The 23,355-nt window shown below is 41.7% G+C and overlaps 1 protein-coding gene across 1 annotated transcript; it reads left to right on the top strand.

Moving 5' to 3' along the window:
* Nucleotides 1-1,295: 1,295 nt before the first annotated feature.
* Nucleotides 1,296-10,797, top strand: LOC311120513 (uncharacterized protein; the record flags this gene model as incomplete). The annotated part of the gene is made up of 3 exons (XM_084195098.1): nucleotides 1,296-1,377; nucleotides 9,359-9,566; nucleotides 10,037-10,797. The coding sequence occupies exons 2-3, from the start codon at nucleotides 9,377-9,379 to the stop codon at nucleotides 10,795-10,797; spliced, it is 951 nt and encodes a 316-aa protein (XP_084051224.1). The 5' UTR covers nucleotides 1,296-1,377; nucleotides 9,359-9,376.
* Nucleotides 10,798-23,355: the final 12,558 nt, after the last annotated feature.

The raw sequence follows: 23,355 nt of genomic DNA, 5'->3' as shown, positions 1-23,355 counted from the left end.
GTAGCCTGACTGCCATTAGGTGCCGAGATGAGATCCTCAGACCCCTTGTGAGACCATATGCTGGTGCGGTTGGCCCTGGGTTCCTCCTAATGCAAGACAATGCTAGACCTCATGTGGCTGGAGTGTGTCAGCAGTTCCTGCAAGAGGAAGGCATTGATGCTATGGACTGGCCCGCCCGTTCCCCAGACCTGAATCCAATTGAGCACATCTGGGACATCATGTCTCGCTCCATCCACCAACGCCACGTTGCACCACAGACTGTCCAGGAGTTGGCGGATGCTTTAGTCCAGGTCTGGGAGGAGATCCCTCAGGAGACCATCCGCCACTTCATCAGGAGCATGCCCAGGCGTTGTAGGGAGGTCATACAGGCACGTGGAGGCCACACACACTACTGAGCCTCATTTTGACTTGTTTTAAGGACATTACATCAATGTTGGATCAGCCTGTAGTGTGGTTTTCCACTTTAATTTTGAGGGTGACTCCAAATCCAGATCTCCATGGGTTGATACATTTGATTTCCATTGATAATTTTTGTGTGATTTTGTTGTCAGCACATTCAACTATGTAAAGAAAAAAGTATTTAATAAGATTATTTCATTCATTCAGATCTAGGATGTGTTATTTTAGTGTTCCCTTTATTTTTTTGAGCAGTGTATTTTTGTTCAGTGTATGGTGGCTAGGCCTTCTATAAATCAATCGTTTCACCTTATTAGCGTAAAATAAATATGCTATAGGCTATGCAGAGCCATGGTCGGGTCCATTCTGGTCTATCAGCTGTAGTTACATAGACCTGAGATCCAATGACAATCAAATAGGACACACCCTATATTGGGTCCACCCGGACCGTGAAGACCTCTGACATCCAAAGTTAACAATATGAGTGTATTGTTAGGTCATGATCTGCTTGTAAACTGTGAAAATATTGTCAACTATCCTTCAACAGAATTATAAATACAAACATTTCAAACTGTGTAACGCCTTTTCATTGAAAATGTATTATGTTGGTAGATTGTCTTTATCGATGACAAGTCAGTATAGTAGCATGGTGGTAAATGATAAGGATAACAGATGTTATACACTGCACTGTTGGAATAATATAACATCACACTGCAGATAGAAATAGACTGTAATGACAGTTGTTATGGTTGAAAAATCTATTTGCATTTGTTTTGCCTGACTTCTTTCTGTCAGAGATGCCAGCAAAACATGCACAATGATTACGCTGATACGACGCTCACGAACATTTCCTGCCGCATCTCATAATCCAGACCAAACGCACTCCGAAACTGAAGACATTTTTCCGCTTGCTCTACGAGATCTCACAATTTCCTCAAGTTCTTTTCAACCAAACAATTAGATACAGGAAATCAGTTTCAGGTAACCTATTGCTAATTTCTAACATTTTAAAATTATGCTTTTAGCACGGTCTGTAAGCCAACGCATTCCATGATGAAACGGTAGTGGTTGCCGCGGCCTGGCTTTGTTGTTATCCCAGCTAGCTAGCCGTTAGCAAGTTAGCTACACATCTCCCGTCCAATCCATTTGTGTAGTTAGCTAGCTAACATGCTAACTTCATTTCAGGGTCACGGTTTACGTGTGACTTTCATTTCATACTTAGCCAGCTGTAGTCTCGTCGTGAGTAAAATGACTGTAGCGAGGAATTAGCTAGCTAGCTAATCGGCTGCTCATTGTTTAGCCAACCCAAAAATATTTGGTTTAATTATCTAGGTAGCTAGCTAGCAAAATTAGCAGGATTAACCGTTGCTAAACTACCCGGCTAAACTAAACAGCTAATCCCTTGAACAAACCTACAGTGTCATTGCGCAAAATGTTTGCATCATCATCTGGATATGTGTGCAACAAAAGTTCAACCTTCAGCTACAATTTCTGCCAAACCGACCACGCATACACTTTTATCCACACCTTTGATAAATTCAATTAATGCACCACACAGAACCCAATGCCTCTGCAATGCTGAAAAGCAAACGCAGCGTTCCCTTGGAAATGACTGAATGTACTTCTGGTGTATAAAAATGCAATGATACTGGTGGTGTGATCAAGGCGTAACCCTTTTTCCATAACGTTTTCAAACAAATTAAGAAGGAATGTCGACATAAGAAGCAAAATTCGGGTTTCCATCAAAATAATACGGCTATGAAGCAGGCAAGAATAACTAAGTACTTCCGGTTCACGGATCTTCTTCTTCAATAAATCAATCAGATTTTATTTATTAAGCCCTTTTTACATCTTCAGATGTCACAAAGTGCTATACAGAAACCCAGCCTAAAACCCCAAACAGCAAGCAATGCAGATGTAGAAGCACTATGGTATAATGGCGTTAGCAACAATTCGATGTGGATTCCGCCACCTGCTGTGGGGATGGATAATAAGGATCCCAAAAAGGAAATAATGTGGGTATTATATATATATATATATATATATATATATATATATATATATATATATCATACAAACTATCAAAAAAGAAATTAACTGAACAAAATCAACCTGCTTTTATGTAAAAAACTAACTATTTCTAATCAGGTCCCTACACAGGCTCAGAAGACTCCTGTGAGGGCGGGACATTTCCTAGCGACAATAGTCCTTGCAGTGCTTCTACCGTGAAGTCTTGGAGCCCCAAAAACGTATTGGCTGCAGATATAATGATATCCAGCTTCTTGGACTTCTTAGACACTTTGTGCTGTACAATTAATCACTGTGGCTATAAATGCCACAAAATCCACCTTCTTCACAATGAGTGTATCCAGATAACGCAATTGACTTAAAATACTAGCAACTGGTTGCAATGCATCCACCTCCATATCTTCAACACTGTTGCCTCTTGCCCCTTCGACTCTCTTCACCGCCTCCACATAGGAGATCCGCTGTACAGCCCTGATCCTTGACACCTCGACCTCCTTGACCATAACAGGGCACTCAATGAAGTCCGGAGTATGATCCCGGATAGGCGTTTTCTCCTTCCTTCCATTTACCACACGGGTCAGGTGACGTGCACTGACCACTCCTGGGATTTTCTGACTAAGGTACTCGTCATCTATATCCAAAGAGACTCCAGCTATAACTCCTTTGGCAAGCGCCCTGCTCCAAAGATAAATACAGGTTACTTCTGAAGTAGGCAATTTTGCCAGATCCAGTGCACGCTTCTTCTGTTCTTCATCGACACAACACCTTGATTGAATCCACCTTTCCCACTGCTTTCTTCACAGTTCTCGGTATTAGAAATAGATTTCCCAAATGCATTATGGGACCGGTCCTTGTCTTCTACTACAACCTAGACTCATTTTGTTCCTTTCTTTGATTTCATTATTTTCCGTTCATTATCATTCTATTTTCATTATCACACACTTCGCTAGCCGCGCTTTCAGATCCAAGCACAGTCGCCATTTCTGTCTACTCGCTTCTTGGACCGCCGTGGTCGTCACGGATCTTTTGGAATCCTTTCAGAATAAGTGTCCCGTCATGTATGCCAAACATTAAGGATATACTGAGAAGATACATGTCTCTCCGCCCTAACAATGTGAGTGGTTGTCCACAAAGCGGCACGGTGGGCTGTCTAGCTCCCGCCTATCCTTTCTTTTGGATTGGTGGATACATCTCATTATTGTAATCCTTTTTTGAATATTCAATGAGGGTTGTTGACGTCAACCGCCTGTATTCAATGGAGAGAGATGCTATGCTACTAGCTTCATGCCATGAATATGCATAGCTATCTAAAATACAACTCCAATATAGTGTCCTACTTATATCAGTACACTCATAACGACTTAAGGAGGATTACCAAACTTCTATTCGATCAAATAAACCTTTGTGTAGCAAATAAGCCATTGCTTTTTTGTTGTTGACCAAATTCGAGACACTCTCATTGACCTCCATACAAAAACTCCTTGCTTGGTGGGCGAAACAACGGGGGAAAAACGCCCCCTGCTGGAGGGAGACATAAATGCAGCCAAGTTGGGCCTCTCTCTTCCTCTCTGTGTATACTTTCTAAATGAATAATTAGTGCGAAAATGTGCAGAATTATCTATATATTTTATACTTGTTATCATACAAATAATAATGAAATGTATTTCTATAAGATATTATGTGATTTATTTGTACATTTTTCCAAGCCTAAATGGTCAACAATGTTTTTTGTGTGTGTACTCCTATCATTTATTGGACCGTACACAATTATCTGGAGCACTTTAAGTTTCCAAATCCACTGAGGTTACACCCAGAGGAGTGTCGCTGCTCATTTCGCGGCCCTTAAAGAGTGGCAAATCAGCTTAAATCCACTTGTTTTTTCATATTGGACATAAATATTGCACCGTACATAATAGATTGTGTGTCCATAAAACCAGGGTCCAGCCTACTCACTAGACTCTATAACATACAAAACAGATGAGTTTGACCCAAAACATTTTGTGTCCAATATGAAAAAACTATTGGATTTAAGCTGATTGGCTACTCTTTAAGGGCCGCAAAATGAGCAGGGATGCTCCTCTGGGTGTAAACTCTGTGACAGTGTGAACGAATATTGACAGTGTGAACGGACAGTGACGGTGTGAACGGACAGTGACAGTGTGAACGGACAGTGACAGTGTGTAGTTGACAACGATAAGAAGTAGCCACAGATAGCAGATAACGTAGCTAACAGATAGCAGATAACGTAGCTAACAGATAGCAGATAACGTAGCTAACAGATAACAGATAACGTAGCTAACAGATAACAGATAACATAGCTAACGCAAATACAGCTATTCTGGAAATGAATGAGCTTGAACATATCGCTAGCTCAGACTATAGAAGCAGATTACTAACTCATTCTAGCTGAACATCATTAGTTTGATTACGGATACGAGAGAAGCGGGCTTGTGATTGTTTCACAGTGACTCTAAAATAAATAACATTATTCTCTCATGGAATAAAGATGTTGTATGTGATAGCTACTTCTAAGACTCATACATTAAGTTGTTCCGAACTCACTTCACTGGCGCTTAAGAGGGAGGCTCGCTTTGCTGGTGCAGATCAAATATACTGCTGGAATGCCAATTAAGGTGTTTACATGTCCTAATAATTTGAAAGGTTACTCAGAAAACCATGTGTTTTAATCTGGGTATGCTTACTTCGATTTTGACCTTATACCGATTAAGATAAGCAGATGAAGGTGTTTACATGACTATTGTATAATCTTCTTACTGACATAATCAGTTTAATATCAAATTATTATAATTGAGGTAGTCAAGATAATTTTGTTAACATGTACAGTACCAGTCAAAAGTTTGGACACACCTACTCATTCAAGGGTTTTTCTTTATTTTTACTATTTATTACATTGTAGAAAAATAGTGAAGAGATCAAAACTATGAAATAACACATATGGAATCATGTAGTAACCAAAAAAGTGTTAAACAAATCATAATATATTTTATATTTGAGATTCTTCAAATAGCCACCCTTTGCCTTGATGACAGCTTTGCACACTCTTGACATTCTCTCAACCAGCTTCACCTGGAATGCTTTTCCAACAGTCTTGAAGGAGTTCCCACATATGCTGAGCACTTGCTGGCTGCTTTTCCTTCACTCTGTGGTCCAACTCATCCCAAACCATCTCAATTGGGTTGAGGTCGGGATTGTAGAGGCCAGGTCATCTGATGCAGCACTCCATCACTCTCCTTCTTGGTCAAATAGCCCTTACACAGCCTGGAGGTGTGTTGGGTCGTTGTCCTGTTGAAAAACAAATGATAGTCCCACTAAGCGCAAACCAGATGGGATGGCGTATCGCTGCAGAATGCTGTGGTAGCCATGCTGGTGAAGTGTGCCTTGAATTCTAAGTAAATCACAGACAGTGTCACCAGCAAAGCACCATCACACTTCCTCCTCCATGCTTCACGGTGTGAACCACACATGCAGAGATCATCCGTTCACCTACTCTGCGTCTCATAAAGACACAGCGGTTGGAACCAAAAATCTCAAATTTGGACTCATCAGACCAAAGGACAGATTTCCACCGGTCTAATGTCCATTGCTTGTGTTTCTTGGTCCAAGCAAGTCTCTTCTTATTATTGGTGTCTTTTAGTAGTACTTTCTTTGCAGCAATTCGACCATGACGGCCTGATTCACACAGTCCCCTCTGAACAGTTGATGTTGAGATGTGTCTGTTACTTGAACTCTGTGAAGCATTTATTTGGGCTGCAATCTGAGGTGCAGTTAATTGCCAATTTCTGAGGCTGGTAACTCTAATTAACTTATCCTCTGCAGCAGAGGTAACTCTGGGTCTTCCATTCCTGTGGTGGTCCTCATGAGAGCCAGTTTCATCATAGCACTTGAGGGTTTTTGTGACTGCACTTGAAGAAACGTTCAAAAGTTCTTGAAATTTTCCGGATTGAGTGACCTTCATTTGTTAAAGTAATGATGGACTGTCGTTTCTCTTTGGTTATTTGAGCTGTTCTTGCCATAATATAGACTTGGTCTTTTACCAAATAGGGCTATCTTCTGTATACCCCCACTACCTTGTCACAATACAACTGATTGGCTCAAACGCATTAAGAAGGATAGAAAATCCACAAATTAACTTTTAACAAAGGACACCTGTTAATTGAAATACATTCCAGGTGACTACCTCATGAAGCTGGTTGAGAGAATGGCAAGAGTGTGCAAAGCTGTCATCAAGGCAAAGGGTGGCTACTTTGAAGAATCTCAAATATATTTTGATTTGTTTAACACTTTTTTGGTTACTACATGATTACATATGTGTTATTTCATAGTTTTGATGTCTTCACTATTAATCTACATTGTAGAAAACAGTACAAAAATAAAGAAAAACCCTGGAATGAGTAGGTGTGTCCAAACTTTTGACTGGTACTGTATGTGTGAGTGTGTGGGTTGAGTCCAGTGAGTGTGCATAGAGCCAGTGCAAGAGAGTCAGTGCCCATAAAAAAAGGGTGTCAATGATTAACTGTTCAGCAGTCTAATGGCTTGGGGGTAGAAGCTGTTCAAGAGCCTTTTGGTGCCAAACTTGCCATAAAAAAAGGGTGTCAATGATTAACTGTTCAGCAGTCTAATGGCTTGGGGATAGAAGCTGTTCAAGAGCCTTTTGGTGCCAAACTTGGTACTCCGGTACCGCTTGCTGTGCGGTAGCAGAGACGACTTGGGTGGCTGGAGTCATTGACCACTTTTAGGGCCTTCCTCTGACATCGCCTGGTATAGAGGTCCTGGATGGCAGGGAGCTCAGCAGCAGGGATGTACTGGGCCGTACGCACTACCCTCTGTAGTGCCTTGCGGTCGGTTGCCAAGTGGTTGCCATACCAAGCGGTGATGCAGCCAGTCAAGATGCTCTCAATGGTGCAGCTGTAGAACGTTTTGAGGATCTGAGGTCCCAAGAGATACATACAAAGCTCTACCTCGCCCTCCATTTGCCAAATCATAACACTATCCTCCTGAATCCCGCTTACAAGCGAAACTCAAACAGGAAGTACCAGTGACACGCTCAAAATGGAAGAGGTCCGATGAAGCGGATGCGAAGCTACAGGACTTTTGCACAGACTGGAATATGTTCTGGGATTCATCCGATGGCATTAAGGAGTTTACCAAATCGGTTACAGGCTTCATTAATAAGTGCATTGACGACGTCGTCCCCACTGTGACGTACATATCCCAACCAGAAGCCATGGATTACAGGCTACATCTGCACTGAGCTAAAGGCTAGAGCTGCCGCTTTCAAGGAGCGGGACACTAATCTGGACGCTTTTAAGAAATCCTGCTATGCCCTCCGACGAACCATAAAACAACAACACTGAACCATGCATGAAACACCAGCTGTTCCGGACGACTGTGTGATCACGCTCTTCATAGCCAATGTGAGTAAGACCTTTTTAAATAGGTTAACATTCACAAGACGGCAGGTCCAGACGGATTACCAGGACGAATACTCAGAGCATGCTCTGACCAGCGGGCACTGACATTTTCAACATCTCCCTGACCCAGTCTGTAATACCTACATGTTTCAAGCAGACCCCCATAGTCCTTGTGCCCAAGAACGCCAAGGTAACCTGTCTAAATGACTATCACCACGTAGGACTCACATCTCTAGGCTGGTCATGGCTCACATCAACACCATCACCCCAGATACCCTGGACCGACTCCAATTCACATACCGCCCCAACAGTTCCACAAACGACCCAATCTCTATTGCACTCCACACTGCCCTTTCCCACCTGGACAAAAGGAACACGTGAGAACGCTGTTTGTTGACTACAGCTCAGCATTCAACACCATAGTGCCCTCCAAGCTCATCACTAAACTAAGGGCCCTGGGATTAAACACCTCCCTCTGCAACTGGATCCTCGACTTCCAGACGGGCCACCCCCAGGTGGTGAGGGTAGGCAACAACACATCCGCCACGCTGACCCTTAACACAAGTTCCCCTCATGGGTGCGTGCTTAGTCCCCTCCTGTACTCCCTGTTCACCCACGACTGCGTGGCCGCGCACAACTCCAACACCAGCATTAAGTTTGCGACTCAATTCCAGTTTTATTTGTGACTCAATTCCAGTTTATATGACAATCAAAGGTTGATTATCTGCAAGGTTATGGTTGAATGACTGTTTTAATATTTCACCAACTTGTGTTTTGGTATTGGTTATTGAGGGTTACTGAGTGTGAGAAATACTTTGTTACTCCTTGCTGAATACTGAATTTGGTTTTGGGAAAACAACAGTTTTATGCTGATGGTTGGAGAAACCAGTCCACTGCTCTTTATTATTTTAATTGAGTGTTACCAGTGTGACGCTATATCACAGTGAGTGATTGTATATATTGACTATTAAAGACGATCAAGACTCAACACTATACCACTGCTCCTAGTGGATGAAGTAAAATTAAAAGTAGTCCTTGTGCATGGAGTTGTATGGTTTATTTAACTTTGCATTTATTGGGTTTTAGTAGATTTTAAAGCGACAAAACTCTGAGTCTCAGCATCACTCTGTTACCTTGGAATTGCCCCTAATTCTAACACAAGAAAATGCTTGTGTTGCCAAATAGCCTGTAGGCAAATGTTGGAATAGGCTACTGAGGATGGGGTCGTAATTTCAATCACTGAGTGAATCAGATATTAGTAATATGAATATTAACTTTAATATGCTTGTACTCAAAAGCTAGTGTTTTTATTTTATTTTTTACTTATAGCCTAGTCTGACTGCCTGTTGCCGTCAAGCTTATATTTTTTTAGGGGGAAATGGTTTCTGCTGGACGGGATGTGGTTAGCTAGCTTAGATACATCTTTGTTGTCTTTTCTGGAGCTATACCACAATCTAGGTTTGTGAAAATCACCCTGAACTCTTTGGGTCTCCTCTTTTTAGATCCACCTCTAGCCTACCATGTCTGAACCAGGTTCTGGCTGTGAAGTTCCAGCCCAGAGAGGCTCACAGCGGGGTCCAGAGATGCTGACAGTGAAGCTGGGGGACTGCAGTCAAACAGTGGAACTCAATGTGATTGTCAAAGAGGAGGAGGAGGAGAGAGAAATCGATGAGGGGGACGAGGAAGAGAGAGAGGAGGACAGGGACTCAGGTAAATTCAGGCTAACATCCTCTTTGCTTCAGAGAGGTAAACAACCTAACATAACTTGATTTTCTGGTTCATTAAGAAATAAACGTAGAAATGTTTTTGGTTGTTGAGTCAATGAGACATATACCAATTTCAAGCTTACCTTTCTAAACAATAAAAAGTAATTTCTGAATATTTAGGGTAGTTAGCTGGCTAACTCATTGATTCTGCTTTGTAGTTTACCCCTCAGGCTTCTGTATGTGTAAGAGGGAAGGAGAGTGACAAGACAAAAATGGCTACCGACCATTGCGCAATGCATTGTAATTTGACAATGGCATTATCTATGTGTGATGCAATGCAACAAGCCCCTTGCAAAGTCTTTCTTTCAATACTCTGTTAATCCAAATTAATGTTGAATCCTGCATTGTTAAGCTAAAAGCTTTTGTTTCTATCAGTCTGTTTCTTACTCTCTATATCTGTTCATATTATTACAGGAGAGAGCCCCAACCCAGACTCAGACAACGAGCCCAGTTCCACAGCATCAAGACTACCTGGACGTGGGAGTTACCCCTGTCCTCAATGTGAGAAGAGTTTCAGTTCCTCAACTAATTTAAAGAATCATCAAAGAGTACACACTGGAGAGAAACTTTTCCACTGCTCCACATGTGGGAAGAGTTTCAATCATTCCGGACGCCTTAAGGAACATGAGAGAATACATACAGGGGAGAAGCCTTACCACTGCTCTCTGTGTGGAAAGAATTTTCGTTTCGCAGGAGGCCTAAAGAATCATCAGAGATCACACAGTGGAGATAAGCCTTACCACTGCTCTCAGTGTGGAGAGGGATTCACTCAGCTAAGAAGTCTTAAAAGTCATGAGAGAATATCCATTGGAGGGAAGCCTGCCTGTGCTTTCAATGTAATTGTCCAAGAGGAGGAGGGTGAGAGGGAAATCAATGTGGAGGAAAAGAGAGAAGTTGAGGAGGACAATAGTGGTGTAGTTGACAGTGCATGTCAGAGCAAAAACCAAGCCATAAGGTCAAAGGAATTGTCCGTAGAGCTCCGAGACAGGATTGTGTCGAGGCACAGATCTGGGGAAGGGTACCAAAAAATTTCTGTAGCATTGAAGGTCCCCAAGAACACAGTGGCCTCCATCATTCTTAAATGGAAGAAGTTTGGAACCACCAAGACTCTTCCTAGAGCTGGCCGCCCAGCCAAACTGAGCAAACGGGGAGATGGTCCTTGGTCAGGGAGGTGACAAGAACGTTACGGTGACCGTAATACCGCCACACTGGTGGTCACGAGTCATGATGGCAGTCAAATTCGGCTTCTCCGAGCTCTGATGCTGCTGATGGTCATTAGTAGCCTACCAGACTTGCTAACTCCCTGGTACTCAGCACGCTATTGTCTCTCTAATCAGACATCAATGTAAATGTAATCAAACACTTAATGAGAGCCCGTGAGCTCATATTGCGCAAAATCTTTTTAGGCTATGCAATTGCTCGTGAAAACAGAGTTTTGATGGCCTCTAATAAAAAGAGGAGGATCCCATCAGCTTTCTATAGGCTAGGCCTACTATATTTATTTATCAACTTTCCTAATATTATGCACATTGCTTAGCTTTACAACAGGAGTATAGCCTACCTGGCTGGCATGGAAATGAACCAAGGGAATAGCCTCCTCCATTTGCTATTTAAGTGCATTTTGTTCTGAGACAGGTGCATGATCATGGTCCATTCTAAATCAAAACTAATTTCACACATATATACAGTGGGGAGAACAAGTATTTGATACACTGCCGATTTTGCAGGTTTTCCTACTTACAAAGCATGTAGAGGTCTGTACTTTTTATCATAGGTACACTTCAACTGTGAGAGACGGAATCAAAACAAAAATCCAGAAAATCACATTGTATGATTTTTAAGTAATTCATTTGCATTTTATTGCATGACATAAGTATTTGATACATCAGAAAAGCAGAACTTAATATTTGGTACAGAAACCTTTGTTTGCAATTACAGAGATCATATGTTTCCTGTAGGTCTTGACCAGGTTTGCACACACTGCAGCAGGGATTTTGGCCCACTTCTCCATACAGACCTTCTCCAGATCCTTCAGGTTTCGGGGCTGTTGCTGGGCAATACGGATTTTAAGCTCCCTCCAAAGATTTTCTATTGGGTTCAGGTCTGGAGACTGGCTAGGCCACTCCAGGACCTTGAGATGCTTCTTACGGTTCTTACGGAGCCACTCCTTAGTTGCCCTGGCTGTGTGTTTCGGGTCGTTGTCATGCTGGAAGACCCAGCCACGACCCATCTTCAATGCTCTTACTGAGGGAAGGAGGTTGTTGGCCAAGATCTCGCGATACATGGCCCCATCCATCATCCCCTCAATACGGTGCAGTCGTCCTGTCCCCTTTGCAGAAAAGCATCCCCAAAGAATGATGTTTCCACCTCCATGCTTCACGGTTGGGATGGTGTTCTTGGGGTTGTACTCATCCTTCTTCTTCCTCCAAACACGGCGAGTTGAGTTTAGACCAAAAAGCTCTATTTTTGTCTCATCAGACCACATGACCTTCTCCCATTCCTCCTCTGGATCATCCAGATGGTCATTGGCAAACTTCAGACGGGCCTGGACATGTGCTGGCTTGAGCAGGGGGACCTTGCGTGCGCTGCAGGATTTTAATCCATGACGGCGTAGTGTGTTACTAATGGTTTTCTTTGAGACTGTGGTCCCAGCTCTCTTCAGGTCATTGACCAGGTCCTGCCGTGTAGTTCTGGGCTGATCCCTCACCTTCCTCATGATCATTGATGCCCCACGAGGTGAGATCTTGCATTGAGCCCCAGACCGAGGGTGATTGACCATCATCTTGAACTTCTTCCATTTTCTAATAATTGCGCCAACAGTTGTTGCCTTCTCACCAAGCTGCTTGCCTATTGTCCTGTAGCCCATCCCAGCCTTGTGCAGGTCTACAATTGTATCCCTGATGTCCTTACACAGCTCTCTGGTCTTGGCCATTGTGGAGAGGTTGGAGTCTGTTTGATTGTGTGGACAGGTGTCTTTTGTACAGGTAACGAGTTCAAACAGGTGCAGTTAATATAGGTAATGAGTGGAGAACAGGAGGGCTTCTTAAAGAAAAACTAACAGGTCTGTGAGAGCAGGAATTCTTACTGGTTGGTAGGTGATCAAATACTTATGTCATGCAATTAAATGCAAATGAATTACTTAAAAATCATACAATGTGATTTTCTGAATTTTTGTTTTAGATTCCGTCTCTCACAGTTGAAGTGTACCTATGATAAAAAATTACAGACCTCTACATGCTTTGTAAGTAGGAAAACCTGCAATATCGGCAGTGTATCAAATACTTGTTCTCCCCACTGTATATATATTATTTAGTATATGTAAAGACAACATTAAATTGAGGATAGTCTGATAGGTGACAATATTAGCCTATCACTGTGAATTATATATTCTCACTTGTGAATGATGCCCAGCTTAAGGCAAGAAACAGCATAGAACTTCTTTGTCCAACTTTTTCAAAACATAGTCGCACACCTCATGTAGCCTAGCCCATAGGCCTATATGTTTTGATAGAAGATAATTTTCACCATAGAAATGCACCTTTATAATAAAGCATTACATGCATAATTGCATTTGCTGTCGCTTTCGAGAACAGTGTTTTCCCACTAATTGATTGGATCTTGGAACATTCGCTCTTATAGCGCTTATAATGTAAAGAAGTAGCCTAATAGTTTATCAACATTTAAAGTTAAATGTTCTGATCTGTTGCATCAGCCTCATTGCTTAAAAAAAAAAAAGTGATGCTAATGGTTGTATTAATTTGGGATCTATCGCATCCCACAACCGTCCCAGAGTATGTTTGGAATATTTATTGCACAGAAGGACAAGTTGACCAATATAATAGGTCGACTTTTGTACTATGGGGGATAGTAGATTGACATAAGCCAGTGCTTTTGCTGTTCGTTAGACTCATCTTGTTGGCTGACTTGAAGTAGGGCTAAATGTGGACAGTTCTAACATCGTCAATATGGGCCTCGGGATTTGATAAGAGGGACGTGGGCAGTTGCGCCCCCGATGTGTCTGTCTTCATTCCCTTGTAGCCTACTTCCTAGCTGAAATGCCTGTGAGAAGGACCCGATCACGTGACGGGCATTGGCTACATCTGAGAGAGCCATGTGAGTGAGAGGTGCTTCGGCGCTCGGCAGCCGGGAGAAGGGAATTATAATTGTTATATTCAGGCGACTGGTGAGAATATTCCTGCTTGTCAAATTGTGAATGAGACTGATGAAGTGTGTGCAGCTTGCGACTTTTTTCAAATAATAATTATAATATAATAATAATTGGTCATTTAGCAGACGCTCTTATCCAGAGCGACTTACAGGAGCAATTAGGGTTAAGTGCCTTGCTCAAGGGCACATCGACAGATTTTTCACCTAGTCGGCTCGGGGATTAGAACCAGCGACCTTTCGGTTACTGGCACAACGCTCTTAACCACTAAGCTACCTGCCGCCCCATCATGCAGCCTTAAAATGTATTAAAAATCAAAACATACAGTACCAGACAAATGTTTGGACACACCTACTCATTCCAGGGTTTTTATTTATTTTTTACAATTTTCTACATTTTAGAATAATAGTGAAGACATCAAAACTATGCAATAACACATATGGAATCATGTAGTAACCAAAAAAAGTGTTAAACAAATCAAAATATATTTGAGATTTGAGATTCTTCAAAACAGCAATTATTTGCCTTGATGACAGCTTTGCACACTCTTGGCATTATCTCAACCAGCTTCATGAGGTAGTTACCTGAAATGCATTTCAATTAACAGGTGTGCCTTGTAAAAAGTTAATGCGTTTGAGCCAATCAGTTGTGTTGTGACAAGGTAGGGGGGTATACAGAAGATAGCCCTATTTGGTAAAATACCAAGTCCATATTATGGCAAGAACAGCTCAAATAAGCAAAGAGAACAACAGTCCATCATTACTTTAAGACATGAAGGTCAGTCAATATGGAAAATGTCAAGAACTTTGGAAGTTTATTCAAGTGCAGTTACAAAAACCATCAAGCGCTATGATGAAACTGGCTCTCATGAGGACCGCCACAGGAAAGGAAGACCCAGAGTTACCTCTGCTGCAGAGGATAAGTTCATTAGAGTTACAAGCCTCAGAAATTGCAGCCCAAATAAATGCTTCACAGAATTCAAGTAACAGATACATTTCAACATCAACTGTTCAGAGGAGACTGCATGAATCAGGCCTTCATGGTCGAATTGCTGCAAAGAAACCACTACTAAAGGACATCAATAATAAGAAGAGACTTGCTTGGACCAAGAAACACGAGCAATGGACATTAGACCGGTGGAAATCTGTCCTTTGGTCTGATGAGTCCAAATTTGAGATTTTTGGTTCCAACCGCTGTGTCTTTATGAGACGCAGAGTAGGTGAACGGATGATCTCTGCATGTGTGGTTCCCACTGTGAAGCATGGAGGAGGTGTGATGGTGCTTTGCTGGTGACACTGTCTGTGATTTATTTAGAATGCAAGGCACACTTAACCAGCATGGCTACCACAGCATTCTGCAGTGATATGCCATATTTTCTGGTTTGTGCTTTCTATAGTAGGACTATAATTTGTTTTTCAACAGGACAATGACCCAACACACCTCCAGGCTGTGTAAGGGCTATTTGACCAAGAAGGAGAGTGATGGAGTGCTGCATCAGATGACCTGGCCTCCACAATCACCCGACCTCAACCCAATTGAGATGGTTTGGGATGAGTTGGACCGCAGAGTGAAGGAAAAGCAGCCAGCAAGTGCTCAGCATATGTGGGAACTCCTTCAAGACGGTTGGAAAAGCATTCCAGGTGAAGCTGTTTGAGAGAATGCCAAGAGTGTGCAAAGCTGTCATCAAGGCAAAGGGTACTTTGAAGAATCTCAAAAATAAAATATATTTTGATTTGTTAAGCACTTTTGTTGGTTACTAAATTATTCCATATGTGTTATTTCATATTTTGATGTCTTCACTATTACTCTACAATGTAGAAAATAGTACAAATAAAGAAAAACCCTGAAATGAGTTGGTGTGTCCAAACCTTTGACTGGTACTGCACAGTGAGGGGGAAAAGTATTTGATCCCCTGCTGATTTTGTACGTTTGCCCACTGACAAAGAAATGATCAGTCTATAATTTTAATGGTAGGTTTATTTGAACAGTGAGAGACAGAATAACAACAACAAAAAATCCAGAAAAACGCATGTCAGAAATGTTATAACTTGATTTGCATTTTAATTAGGGAAATAAGTATTTGACCCCCTCTCAATCAGAAAGATTTCTGGCTCCCAGGTGTCTTTTATACAGGTAACGAGCTGAGATTAGGAGCACACTCTTAAAGGGAGGGCTCCTAATCTCAGTTTGTTACCTGTATAAAAGACACCTGTCCACAGAAGCAATCAATCAATCAGATTCCAAACTCTCCACCATGGCCAAGACCAAAGAGCTCTCCAAGGATGTCAGGGACAAGATTGTAGACCTACACAAGGCTGGAATGGGCTACAAGACCATCGCCAAGCAGCTTGGTGAGAAGGTCACAACAGTTGGTGCGATTATTCGCAAATGGAAGAAACACAAAAGAACTGTCAATCTCCCTCGGTCTGGGGCTCCATGTAAGATCTCACCTCGTGGAGTTGCAATGATCATGAGAACGGTGAGGAATCAGCCCAGAACTACACGGGAGGATCTTGTCAAGGCAGCTGGGACCATAGTCACCAAGAAAACAATTGGTAACACACTACGCCGTGAAGGACTGAAATCCTGCAGCTCCCGCAATGTCCCCCTGCTCAAGAAAGCACATATACAGGCCCGTCTGAAGTTTGCCAATGAACATCTGAATGATTCAGAGGAGAACTGGGTGAAAATGTTGTGGTCAGATGAGACCAAAATCTAGCTCTTTGGCATCAACTCAACTCGCCGTGTTTGGAGGAGGAGGAATGCTGCCTATGACCCCAAGAACACCATCCCCACCGTCAAACATGGAGGTGGAAACATTATGCTTTGGGGGTGTTTTTCTGCTAAGGGGACAGGACAACTTCACCGCATCAAAGGGACGATGGACGGGGCCATGTACCGTCAAATCTTAGGTGAGAACCTCCTTCCCTCAGCCAGGGCATTGAAAATGGGTTGTGGATGGGTATTCCAGCATGACAATGACCCAAAACACAAGGCCAAGGCAACAAAGGAGTGGCTCAAGAAGAAGCACATTACGGTCCTGGAGTGGCCTAGCCAGTCTCCAGACCTTAATCCCATAGAAAATCTGTGGAGGGAGCTGAAGGTTCGAATTGCCAAACGTCAGCCTCAAAACCTTAATGACTTGGAGAAGATCTGCAAAGAGGAGTGGGACAAAATCCCTCCTGAGATGTGTGCAAACCTGGTGGCCAACTACAAGAAACGTCTGACCTCTGTGATTGCCAACAAGGGTTTTGCCACCAAGTACTAAATCATGTTTTGCAGAGGGGTCAAATACTTATTTCCCTCATTAAAATGCAAATCAATTTATAACATTTTTGACATGTGTTTTTCTGGATTTTGTTGAGAGTTTGGAATCTGATTGATTGATTGCTTCTGTGGACAGCTGTCTTTTATACAGGTAACAAACTGAGATTAGGAGCCCTCCCTTTAAGAGTGTGCTCCTAATCTCAGCTCGTTAACTGTATAAAAGACACCTGGGAGCCAGAAATCTTTCTGATTGAGAGGGGGTCAAATACTTATTTCCCTAATTAAAATGCAAATCAAGTTATAACATTTCTGACATGCGTTTTTCTGGATTTTTTTGTTGTTATTCTGTCTCTCACTGTTCAAATAAACCTACCATTAAAAATATAGACTGATCATTTCTTTGTCAGTTGGCAAACGTACAAAATCAGCAGGGGATCAAATACTTTTTTTCCCTCACTGTATATCTCAACGATTGTATCACAACAAAAGTTGCATAAATAACTCTAAATTAAGCATATAGGAGGACCTGTTTCTTTGTTAACCGCTCAACACAGAATAGCCGCATGTGCGCACTTCCTTTTAAATCGTTTGTAGAAAATATCCTTTCTATTTTATTAAGCTGTGTTCAATTGTATTCATCATACTATAAAATATATTTTTTAAATGATGCCATGGAATTCTAAGCAAATCTTGTCTGCTAAATGAACTAGTGTAGATAGCCAGATCAGGGCCTAACATAAGGACAACTCAGAGTATGCTATTCTGCTCTTCAGAAATAGACAACATTTTCTTCATATCATGTTTCTTTAGACCTGTCTAAATTAATGGATTTAATGTGATGGTGCAGGCTATATTAAATGGATTTAATGTGATGGTGCTGGCTATATTAAGTGGATTTATTGGGATGGTGCAGGCTATATTAAATGGATTTAATGTGATGGTGCAGGCTATATTAAATTGATTTAATGTGATGGTGCAGGCTATATTAAATGGATTTAATGTGATGGTGCAGGCTATATTCAATGGATTTAATGTGATGGTGCAGGCTATATTAAATGGATTTAATGTGATGGTGCAGGCTATATTAAATGGATGTCATGTGATGGTGCAGGCTATATTAAATGGATGTATTGTGATGGTGCAGGCTATATTAAATGGATGTCATGTGATGGTGCAGGCTATATTCAATGGATTTAATGTGATGGTGCAGGCTATATTAAATGGATTTAATGTGATGGTGCAGGCTATATTAAATGGATTTAATGTGATGGTGCAGGCTATATTCAATGGATTTAATGTGATGGTGCAGGCTATATTAAATGGATTTAATGTGATGGTGCAGGCTATATTAAACTGATTTAATGTGATGGTGCAGGCTATATTAAACGGATTTAATGTGATGGTGCAGGCTATATTAAACGGATTTAATGTGATGGTGCAGGCTATATTAAACGGATTTAATGTGATGGTGCAGGCTATATTAAACTGATTTAATGTGATGGTGCAGGCTATATTAAACTGATTTGTTAGACTTTCTTAAATGTAGATGTTGCAAAGGTCTGCATCAGTGGCTTTGAAGCTATGCGTTGAAGCTAGGAGATGCTAAACGTGTTTATGTTAATTAACGGCCAATTACCATGAGACGGCAGTTATTTGCTTGACAATCACCGGCTGACAAAACTTCATGACCACCACAGCCCTAACTCTTTACAGAGCTCCAGAGTTCCTCTGTGGAGGTGGGAGAACCTTCAAGAAGAACAACCATCTGTGCAGCACTCAACCAATCAGGCCTCAGTAAAAGGCACATGACAGCCTGCTTGGAGTTTGCCAAAAGACACCTAAAGGACTCTCAGACCATGAGAAACAAGATTCTCTGGTCTGATGAAACCAAGATTGACCTCTTTGGCGTGAATGCCAAGCGTCACGTCTGGTGGAAACCAGGCACCGCTCATCACCTGGCCAATACCATCCCTACGGTGAAGCATTGTGGTGTCAGCATCATGCTGTGGGGATGTTTTTCAGCAGCAGGGACTGGGAGACTAGTCAGGATTGAGGGAAAGATGAACGGAGCAAAGTACAGAGAGATCCTTGATGAAAACCTGCTCCAGAGCGCTCAGGACCTCATACTGTGGCGAAGGTTAACCTTCCAACAGGACAACAACCTAAGCACACAGCCAAGACAACGCAGGAGTGGCTTCGGGACAAGTCTCTGAATGTCCTTGAGTGGCCCAGCCAGAGCCCGGACTTGAACCCGATCTAACATCTCTGGAGAGACCTGAAAATAGCTGTACAGTGACGCTCCCCATCCAACCTGACAGTTTGAGAGGATCTACAGAGAAGAATGGGAGAATTTCCCTAAATACAGGTGTGCCAAGCATGTAGCGTCATGAAGACTCAAGACTGTAATCGCTGCCAAAGGTGCTTCAACAAAGTACTGAGTAAAGGGTCTTAATACTTATGTAAATGTGATATTTCCGTTTTTTTTATTTTTTTATAAATTAGCAAAAATTTATAAAAACCTGTTTTTGCTTTGTCATTATGGGGTATTGTGTGTAGATTGATGAGAGAAAAAATATTTAATCAATTTTAGAATAAGGCTATATAACGTAACAAAATGTGGAAAAAGTCAAGGGGTCTGAATACTTTCCCAATGCGCTGTATATGAACGCAGCTGCCACTTCATTAAAGCCGTTAGATGCAGTTTATCATATCGCACTGCTCTTTTATTACGGGTGACAGTTTTAGTACTCATCACTGCATTCTCTACCAGGAAGTTGGTTGGCCGTCTTTGATGTCACGTAGGTTGATACATTGCTATGTTTTCATTTAAAAAGCCCTTTTACAAAAAACTCCCACTGTACCTAACATCATTACTAAACTTTAGACTTATGAGTTACCACACCCGGTCTCCGGGATGGTTAACTCTGGAAATTCCTTTGGTCTCTACTGAGTTAGGTAAATCAGCTTTTAGTTTTCTTGCACCTTATTTGTGGAACAATCTTCAAAATGTTGTTAAATTTGATGTTTTGGTGCCTCTATGGGCAATTCATAAAGCTGATTGAGGACCTTATTACTGATGAATGTGTTTGTTATTTCCGCTTGCATTTTGTATTTATACTGAAAAAAAATTTTACGCAACATGCGACAATTTCAAAGATTTTACTGAGTTACAGTTCATATGAGGAAATCAGTAAATTAAAATAAAATCTATGGATTTCACTCGACTGGGAACTGGAACATGCTGTCGTACACGTCGATCCAGAGCATCCCAAACATGCTCAACGGGTCACACGTCTGGTGAGTATGCAGGCCATGGAAGAACTGAGACATTTTCAGCTTCTAGGAATTGTGTACAGATCCTTGCGACATGAGGCCCTTTATTATCGTGCTGAAACATGAGGTGATGGCGGCAGATGAATGGCTCGACAATGGGCCTTAGGATCTCGTCACGGTATCTCTGTGCATTCAAATTGCCGTCGATAAAATGCAATTGTGTTTGTTGTCTGTAGCTTATGCCTGACTATACCATAACCCCACCGCCACTATGGGGCAAATCAATCGTTTCACCTTATTAGCGTAAAATAAATATGCTATAGGCTATGCAGAGCCATGGTCGGGTCCATTCGGGTCTATTAGCTGTAGTTACATAGACCCGAGATCCGATGACAATCAAACAGGACCCACCCTGACCCGGGGGACAAGTTAGAATTTCAGACACGAACGGGCCCGGGTGTCGGGTATATTGGGTCCACCCGGACCGTGAAGACCTCTAATTGACATCCAAAGTTAACAATATGAGTGTATTGTTATGTCATGATCTGCTTATAAACTGTGTAAAATATTGTCAATTATCCTTAATCTGAATTATAAATACAAACAGTTCAAACTGTCTGTGTAACGCCTCTTCTTCATTGAAAGTGTATTATGTTGGTAGATTGTCTTCATCGATGACATGTCAGTATAGTAACATGGTGATAATAAATTACAAGGATAACAGATGCTATAAATTTAATTTCAAATTAAATTAGCAGACACTTTTATCCAAAGCGACTTACAGTCATGTGTGCATACATTTTTACGTATGGGTGGTCCCGGGGATCGAACCCACTACCCTGGCATTACAAGCGCCATGCTCTATCAATTGAGCTACAGACGACCACACAGCACTGTTTGAATAATATAACATCACACTGCAGATAGAAATACACTGTAATGATAGCTGTCTTGTTACGGTTGAAAAGTCTATTTGCATTTGTTTTGCCTGACTTCTTTCCGTCAGAGAGGCCAGCAAAACATGCACAATGATTACGCTGATATGACGCTCACGAACATTTCCTGCCGCATCTCATAATCCAGACCAAACGCACTCGGAATGTGGATACATTTTTCCGCTTGCTCTACGAGATCTCACAATTTCCTCAAGTTCTTTTCAGCCAAACAATTAGATACAGGAAATCAGTTTCAGGTAACCTATTGCTAATTTCTAACATTTTAAAATTATGCTTTTAGCACGGTGTGCAATGCATTCCATGATGAAACGGCAGTAGTTGCCGAGGCCTGGCTTTGTTGTTATTTTAGTTAGCTAGCCGTTAGCTGCTACACATCTCCCGTCCAACCCGTTTGTGTAGTTAGCTAGCTAACATGCTAACTTTATTTCAGGGTCACGGTTAAAAGTGTGACTTTTATTTAATACTTAGCCAGCTGTCGTCTCGTCGTGAGTAAAATGACTGTAACGAGGAATTCGCTAGCTAGCTAATCGGCTGCTCATTGTTTAGCCAACCCAAAAATATTTGGTTTAGTTATCTAGGTAGCTAGTTAGCAAAATTAGCAGGATTAACCGTTGCTAAACTACCCGGCTAAACTAAACAGCTAATCCCTTGAACAAACCTACAGTGTCATTGCGCAAAATGGTACGCGTCATCATCTGGATATGTGTGCAACAAAAGTTCAACCTTCAGTTACCATTTCTGCCAAACCGACCACGCATACACTTTTATGCATACGTTCGGTAAATTCAATTAATGCACCACACAGAACCCAACGCCTCTGCAATGCTGAAAAGCAAACGCAGCGTTCCCTTGGAAATGACTGAATGTACTTCTGGTGTATCAAAATGCAATTATACTGGTGGTGTGATCAAGGCGTAACCCTTTTTCCATAACGTTTTCAAACAAATTAAGAAGCAAAATTCGATTTCCATCAAAATAATACAGCTGTGAAGCAGGCAAGAATAACTAAGTACATCCGGTTCACGGATCTTCTTGGCGTTAGCAACAATTGGGTGTGCATTCCGCCACCTGCTGTGGGGATGGATAATAAGGATCCCAAAAAGGAAATAATGTGGGTATTATATATATATATATATTTTCATACAAACTATCAAAAAAGAAATTAACTGAACAAAATCAACCTGCTTTTATGTAAAAAACGAACTATTTCTAATCAGGTCCCTACACAGGCTCAGAAGACTCCTGTGAGGGCGGGACATTTCCTAGCGACAATAGTCCTTACAGTGCTTCTACCGTGAAGTCTTGGAGCCCCAAAAACGTATTGGCTGCAGATATAATGATATCCAGCTTCTTGGACTTCTTAGACACTTTGTGCTGTACAATTAATCACTGTGGCTATAAATGCCACAAAATCCACCTTCTTCACAATGAGTGTATCCAGATAACGCAATTGACTTAAAATACTAGCAACTGGTTGCAATGCATCCACCTCCATATCTTCAACACTGTTGACTCTTGCCCCTTCGACTCTCTTCACCGCCTCCACATAGGAGATCCGCTGTACAGCCCTGATGCTTGACACCTCGACCTCCTTCACCATAACAGGGCACTCAATGAAGTCCGGAGTATGATCCCGGATAGCGTTTTCTCCTTCCTTCCATTTACCACACGGGTCAGGTGACGTGCACTGACCACTCCTGGGATTTTCTGACTAAGGTACTCGTCATCTACACTACCAGTCAAAAGTTTGGACACACCTACTCATTCAAAGGTTTTTCTTTATTTTTACTATATATTTTTTTTTTACATTGTAGAATAATAATGAAGACATCAAAACTATGAAATAACACACATGGAATCATGTAGTAACCAAAAAAAAGTGTTAAACAAATCCAAATATATTTTATATTTGAGATTCTTCAAATAGCCACCCTTTGCCTTGATGACAGCTTTGCACACTCTTGGCATTCTCTCAACCAGCTTCACCTGGAATGCTTTTCCAACAGTCTTGAAGGATGATTGATGATTTTGCGAGACGGTGTAGCCTACATTAATATAACATGTTGGCTGAG

Source organism: Coregonus lavaretus (assembly GCF_964263955.1).
Source record: "Coregonus lavaretus genome assembly, contig: HAP1_SCAFFOLD_47, whole genome shotgun sequence".
Taxonomy (NCBI): domain Eukaryota; kingdom Metazoa; phylum Chordata; class Actinopteri; order Salmoniformes; family Salmonidae; genus Coregonus; species Coregonus lavaretus.
Note: the sequence above shows the minus strand (reverse complement) of the source record. Positions and strands in the feature narration are given on the sequence as shown.